Source organism: Gekko japonicus, unplaced genomic scaffold (assembly GCF_001447785.1).
Source record: "Gekko japonicus isolate JY-2015 unplaced genomic scaffold, Gekko_japonicus_V1.1 scaffold451, whole genome shotgun sequence".
In the NCBI taxonomy this organism is placed as follows: Eukaryota; Metazoa; Chordata; class Lepidosauria; order Squamata; family Gekkonidae; genus Gekko; species Gekko japonicus.
The window spans coordinates 1,033,345-1,040,025 of NW_015175983.1; the positions used below are offsets into that span (position 1 = coordinate 1,033,345).

At 45.4% G+C, this 6,681-nt stretch overlaps 1 protein-coding gene across 1 annotated transcript in view; it reads right to left on the minus strand.

Annotated features, from left to right (window-relative positions):
• Positions 1-1,575: 1,575 nt before the first annotated feature.
• LOC107123094 (TBC1 domain family member 19-like) overlaps positions 1,576-6,681 on the minus strand; it is an 81,102-nt gene continuing 75,996 nt past the window's right edge. Inside the window, exon 12 of the mRNA XM_015426270.1 lies at positions 1,576-3,426. Within this exon, the coding sequence (XP_015281756.1) occupies positions 3,352-3,426 (75 nt within the window). The 3' untranslated portion in view covers positions 1,576-3,351. The remainder of the gene's footprint in view (positions 3,427-6,681) is intronic.

The following is a 6,681-nucleotide window of genomic DNA, read 5'->3' on the forward strand; positions in this document are numbered from 1 at the left end:
CAGTGGCACCTTTAAGGCCAAGGTTTATTCAGGTACAAGCTCTCCCTCCTCTGTGAGAGCAGATCTGTGCGTCTCCCCCCGCCCCCCATAGCTAGCAATCCAAAAGTCCAGTGGAGCCTGAGCGGTGGGTGTTGCCTTCTGACACACTTCTGGTGATGTCAGGGGGTGTGGCATATGCAAATAAGTTATGCTAATGAGCTCCTGCACCTCTTTTTCTACAAAATGACCCCTGCTCATGACCATGTTTGGGGCTCCAACCACACACCATGGGAGAACCTGCTAAGCCCAGTCCCCTGGTAAACAACTGCATTGGGTGTGAAGACGGCAACATGTGCATTTTCCAGCCCACACAAATGCATACTTCCTTGTTTGGAGCCTTCTCCTTCAGAGGTACCTTTCTACAAGAGACATATTGTTCAATAGATACCTCAGGAAGGTTGCCAAATCGGGCAGGATAATGGTCCATATTGCCTAATTAGGGCTGCTTCACACATTGATTTTCAATATCAGTCTCATACCCCCACTTACCCAATTCCTCACCTCCTGCAGGTTTTCTCCTGCTTCCTTCCTTCCCTCAGTCCATCACCTGCCACTTTCCCTCCAGTCCTTCCTCTCCTGGTGGGTTTTCTCTTTTCCCTTCTTCCTGGTCTCCCTCCAGTCCCTAACCCTCTTTCCTGAGTCATTCTCCTCGCCCACATCTCCTCTCTCGTCTTGCCTCCTTTCCCCAACTCACCTTCAGTGTCAAAGTGAACCTGCAGCAGCCATTTTGGATAATCAGGGTTACGCAGGCAAACCAAAATGGCTGCTGAAATCTCATGAGGACGTCTTGTGAGAGCTTGGCATTTTAAAACTTTTACTCCTTTTAAAAAATTTAAGATTTCCCCATAAGTCTGAGACTACCCTCCCTGGCTGTAGAAATATCTCCTCCTGATTTTAATTCTGGCCCACATGTATGGATTTTTTGATCTGTACTTGAACAAATTCAGCATGAGATATACAGCTAGTGGTATATATCCCGTTGGGGTAGTTCGCACGCATTTTCAGCATGAAAGAGGCTTGTGCGTATGACTGAGGCTTTACAGGAATCTTATCGCCTACGATGCAGTAATTTTTTTTTAATGGCACTAGTTTGCACATTCCGCTCTGAGACATCAGGTACCGCTAAGCTAGGACAGCCAAGCAATGTCCATACATATGTGAACTCTGTGTAAATAACAGGACAAAGCTTGAGTCCAGTGGGGGCACCTTTCAGACCAACCCAGCTTAATTCTGGGTAGACGCTTTCGTGTGCAGGCACACTACCCACCTGAATCTATGTGTGAGTGAGTGGCTGGCAGAAGAGAAACAGGCTGAAAATGTTTGAGGCGGATGATTCAGCTTCTGCTGCTGTCAGCAACGCAGCCAAATTCCTGACAAGGCCCTAGGAACCAAGCAGGATTGACAGACACCTCCTACTAGGATGCCATCTATCTGAGTGGAGAACTTCAGCACAGTTTGAAAAACAATTAAACAAAGGCAAAAACCTGCAGGCAGCCAGCAGATCATATTATGAAAAACACAATTTTTATTGTGGGTAACAAAAAGGTGAAACTTAAGCTCCAGCGGCAATGCAGCCTCATAAGGAAAGAATGACCGTGCTTGGTACAATAAATGTCACGTTTTAAATTCTTCAACTCATCCTTTCAGAAAACGGTTTAATAAGTTGCCACCATCTTACATGCACAGGAGTAAACATCTAAACTCTGGACCTGAAGTTACTTTCTACCGAGTGTTTGATTCATGGGCATGTCCCATGTGCATCAATCAAGTGGACAACGGAGGCCTCCACAAAGCCTTCAGGCACAAGCCCTGGCCAAACAGCGTGTGTGCTCACGGAGTATCTGGTGGATCGGATGAAAAGAAACTCACTTGCTGGAAAGATTTCAACACTGTAAAGGTTTCAACACTCAGCAGCACAGGGACAGTCATACAAACTCCCTTTCAACTGACAAAATAAAACGGGTCAGGTTCTGGCTGGAAGCCACTGGGCACTACAAATGGACCCAAGGGCACAGATTGGACAAAGAGTAACAAGGCTTTAGCAGTCGAAGTAACAAGGCAAGGCGGCTTTACACCAAGGGATGCCTTGACACCCAATCTTGGCCGACAGCTGTCCGTGGGCTAAATTAGAATAATCTGGTAATTGATTGGGCTTTTAGGGAGGCTTTAGTGAAATCCCCAGAGGGAAAAGAAACCCTCAGTGACGCACCAGTGCGAGATCATCTGCCTGCCTAGGAGCAGTGCGACTCGAGTCACGCCGGAATACGAGCCCAGGCTCCTCCTCGAGTTGACACACGAGTTGGTAGGCCAGCCGGGGCTGGGGAACGGGCAGAGGCAGCACATTCAGCTGCTCGAGAGGAGTTGGGAGTCGAGGGAGAGAAAGCGGGGGCTCCTGACGTCAGGCACAAGCAACTGCTTTGGCTCCCGTACAGAAAAAGGGTTCTGAAGGAAGCTGTGCGCCCAGGCCGCTTTGCAGAGGACGTACAGCTTTGCAACATGCTGTGGTTGGGAGAGTCGGGAAGGAGGAGATGGAGAGTGGGGACGGATCCCTTGCTTGCGCAGACTGGAAGGGAGGACACACGAGAGCTCCCCTCCCCTGTTCTCTTTCTGTGGGTCCCAGAGGTAAACAGGCCTTGCAGATTTTTAGGTGGAGCTTCAAAAACCTGCAAATCCTGTCAGGCCAAAGGGAACAGCGGGACAGAAGGAAGAACAGGGCCACGCACCACACAAGGAACAGTGCCTCTCTCACAACACTTTTGACTTCTGTTTTGAAAAGAAAAGGCTATTGTTACTCCTCCCGTCGAGAACAAACGAAACCAAAGACGAAAAAGAAAGAGGAAAAGAAAAAGGTACTGCCGTGGGCAGATTCCCAGGGAGCGTAATTTGAATCCTTCTCTTTTTCAAGTATTGCAGGACTTTTAAGATGACAGATGGAATGACGGGATAACGATGAATAGACCTCCCTTCCAGTTTCATAGCAGCAAAAGGGTGGTGCTTAGATGGAGAAATCAGTAGTCTTTCCTTCCAGCGGCATTTGAGAGGGTCTGCGTTTGAGTGGATCGGCAGTGTTGGGACTTGCATTATGTCCAGGTGCTGTAGTTCGGCTCACATTCAGCAGCATGCAGCCATGTGACTTGATTTTCAGAAGCATTCAGGGCCTTTGTTTTCCCAGGTAAGAAGTGCAGACGAGAAAAAAAAACAACTTATTCATGGCAATCTACTTTTCATTTGATTTCGTTAAGATGTTGCATAGTTTACGATTAGCATCCGACGGAGGTCTAGCACACTGCAGTCCAGGCGTTCCAGGGAGGATCAAGTCCCGGTGGCAAACAGAAAAATCTGAAGAAGAGGCATGACTTTCAGAGTCGAAAGATCAGCGAGGACGGCCTGGAATAAAATAGGGGAACAGAAAGCAAAAACAAATAAGTTTGAGAAATAAGTCTTCCCCAGAGAAATTTAAAAAAAAATAGATATATTGTAAAGCGAATTGCTGAATAAAATTAGTAAGACGTTTAAAATGTAACACATATTGTGATTTACTGGTTGTTGTTTTTTAAACTTTTTTTCACTTGCAGGGTTTCTCTTTCGATAAAATTGTTTCATGCTTATCTTCAGTGAGAACAGCGGCCCTATACAGACAGGATCAAACAAATTCCCTCTTTTATTTAGGATTTAGACCTCATTCAAATACATGCGGTATCATGAGTGCAGTGGGCCTAACATTTCAGCTTGTGTCTTCTCCTGTCTGTCTTGGGCACGGCCTGCAAGAGACATCAGTGAGTCTGAACGGTCACTTACCTGGACTCATCCGCAGAGAATAGCAGTTTTACTATTATCTCAGTTGTTTGTGTTTTTAAAAAAACCACCACCTATTTCAAAATGCAATTCGATCAGCCAGTTTGGACACGCGCATTTTAAGAGACCTTTTCCCTGTTGTGTCTGTGACATGCAGAACCTCCAAAAAGAATTCTCCTTGATGTCCACTGAGAGGGGGAATGTGTGTGAACAGAGGAGCAAACTGTCCCTTGGCTTTGGTGAGAACTTATCGTCCACCACCATAAAGTCAGGGCTATTTTTGGCCAGGAACGCACAGGAACGGAGTTCCAGCTGGCTCCCAAGTTGACCACGCCCAACAGGAACTCATTACCATAACAGGCCACACCCAACAGCAGAAACTCATTAGGATTGGCTACATTAGGGGTGTGTGGCCTAACATGCAAAGGAGTTCCTGCTACAAAAAAAGCCCTTGGTTTTGACAACAAACAAGGTAAACAGAATAAGAAGCAAAAGGTGGGTGTGGCTGGATGACCACACTTCTGGTAACATGGGGGTGCAACCTAATGTGGTAATGAGCTGTGCTGTCAGGGGTGTGGCCTAATATGCTAATGAGTTCCTGCTGGGCTTTTTCTACCAAAAAAAGCCCTGCATAAATAAAGTTGCCATTTTTGACTTCACTGTGGTGTGAAGCCTGCAGTGTGAGAAAAATCCACAATTATTTCACAGCAGAGATGTTCCCTCTAAGCTATGGAGTCTTGTGAGCAAAAATTCTACTTTGTGAGCTACTGGCATTAAAGTGAGCGAGCGATTTGGCTGCTGCATAAATCAGTTTGCTTTGGAGCCATCCTTCCTGAGCTAAGACAAAAATCTGTGAGCCAGAGGCTAAAAATCTAAAAAAGCTAGCTCACACCGACTCAGCTTAGAGGGAACTATGGCCTCAGCGTGTGCCCCACTGCTGACACCAGCACCGGTTAGTACTGTCTACTCAGACTGGCGGGTGCTCTCTCCGAGGTCTCACATCCAGGTCTCTCACACTGACTTTGAACTGGAGATGCTGGGGACTGAACCTGGGACCTTCTGCAGGCCAAACACTTGCCCTATCACTGGGCCACAGCGCCTCTTGCTACACTTTGGGTCAGGGAGGGATACAGCAGGGAAGAGATATGAGAATTAAGGATAAGCACAGATATGGCCAAGGAAGTGTGGGTTTACTGTTCCATCCAATGGCTCCACTGGTGCTAATCTTAAAAACTATATATAGCCTGGCTGAGGGTTATCTCAGGGAGAGGCTTACCATAGGTACCTCTGAGACCTAGGAATGAGGTCATTTTGCAGGAGTCACCAACATACGAGGATGGGTCAGTCACAACTGCTTAAAAGGCCTTTGGAGCGGCCGCCCCTGGACGATGGAATTCCCCCCCACTGGAAACGCGCCAGATCTCCATGGCAGGACTTTCTCAGAGGACCGTGACCAAGGCTTCTTTGCCGGCAGACTTTTCGATTATTTGTTGTCAGGAGCTGCTATGGTAAATGTTGCCTTTCATACTGACATGTGAAACAATTTTTAAATGTTCATGCTTTACAAATTCAACCAAAGCATTATAAGTACACGGAGAGCTGCTTGAGGAATTTGGTACCACCAAAAACCAAAAAAAAATCCAAGCGATGAGGGTTTTTTTGGGGGAGGGATTTTTTGGTCATCAAGTCACACTGACTTATGGTGACACTGGTGGGGTTTTCAAGGCAAGAAGATGTTCAGAGGTGATTTGCCATTGCCTGCCTCCACAACATGATCCTGATATTCCTTGGTGGTATAGAGTGACAAGAAATAACTTGAAAGTAATAGCACACATTTGAAAAAAAATCCTCCTAGACCGAGTGGACATCAATGGACTTTGAAAATATGGGACAAATTACTAATTTAAAATTTCAAAAGGGAGGGAGTTGTACGCATGCGCTGAGAAAGCCAGCAGCTTGCCCAACACCTCCTTAGAATTATTATCTTAAAAGCTCAAAAAGAATGTAATTAGTCCGCCTTCAAGGATAACTAAAAGAAGAAATTGACGTATGAACTTCTGGAGAACACAGGAATTCCTCTTTGAGATTTCAGAAGGTAAGATAGCAATTATTTATTATTATTTTAAGGAGGCAACGCCCAGGCCAAACTCACAGCTCTTATTAGACTCACTGGAAGATAGTGAGAGTAATGGCCAAGACTATAAAAGAACTTTCTGAGCAACTGTCTGCATTCCAAAATATTGTGACAACTTCTCAGGAACAGATAAAAGCTGAAATTAGGAAAGTAAAAGAGGCTGTTACAGAGTTGGCAGCCAAGCTTAAAGAAACAAAGCAGACAGCAAACGCTGCTAATGAGCTGGCTACAAAAAACAAACAGAAGATAGAACAGCTAACTAGCCAGCTTACTGAGCTATCAGACCGGAACAGAAGAGCAAACCTCATCTTTGCAGGGATTTCGGAAGAGATAAACAATAAGCTTCTAAAAGGAACACTTAGAGAATGGATAGAAGAAAATGGGGTTAAGATGCAACCCCAAGACATTGAAAGAGCCCATAAATTGCAAAGGAGAAGGGAAGGAGGAGCCCCATGAGACGTTATAGTCAAATTTACAAGAGAAAAGTTACAGCAGGAAGTATATAAGACCTTGAAAAAGAAGGACTTGACCTTCAGAGGGAAAAAGGTTTGGGTGAGAGAGGATTTTTGCCAAGAAACTATTAGGAAGAAAAACCAAATGAGACTTTATGGGCAAAAACTATATGATAACAAAGTGAAATTCTCGGGGGTATCCAGCTTCAATAATAATATTTAAAGATGGCAAGAGGTTAATAGTATGAAACCCTAAGGAAG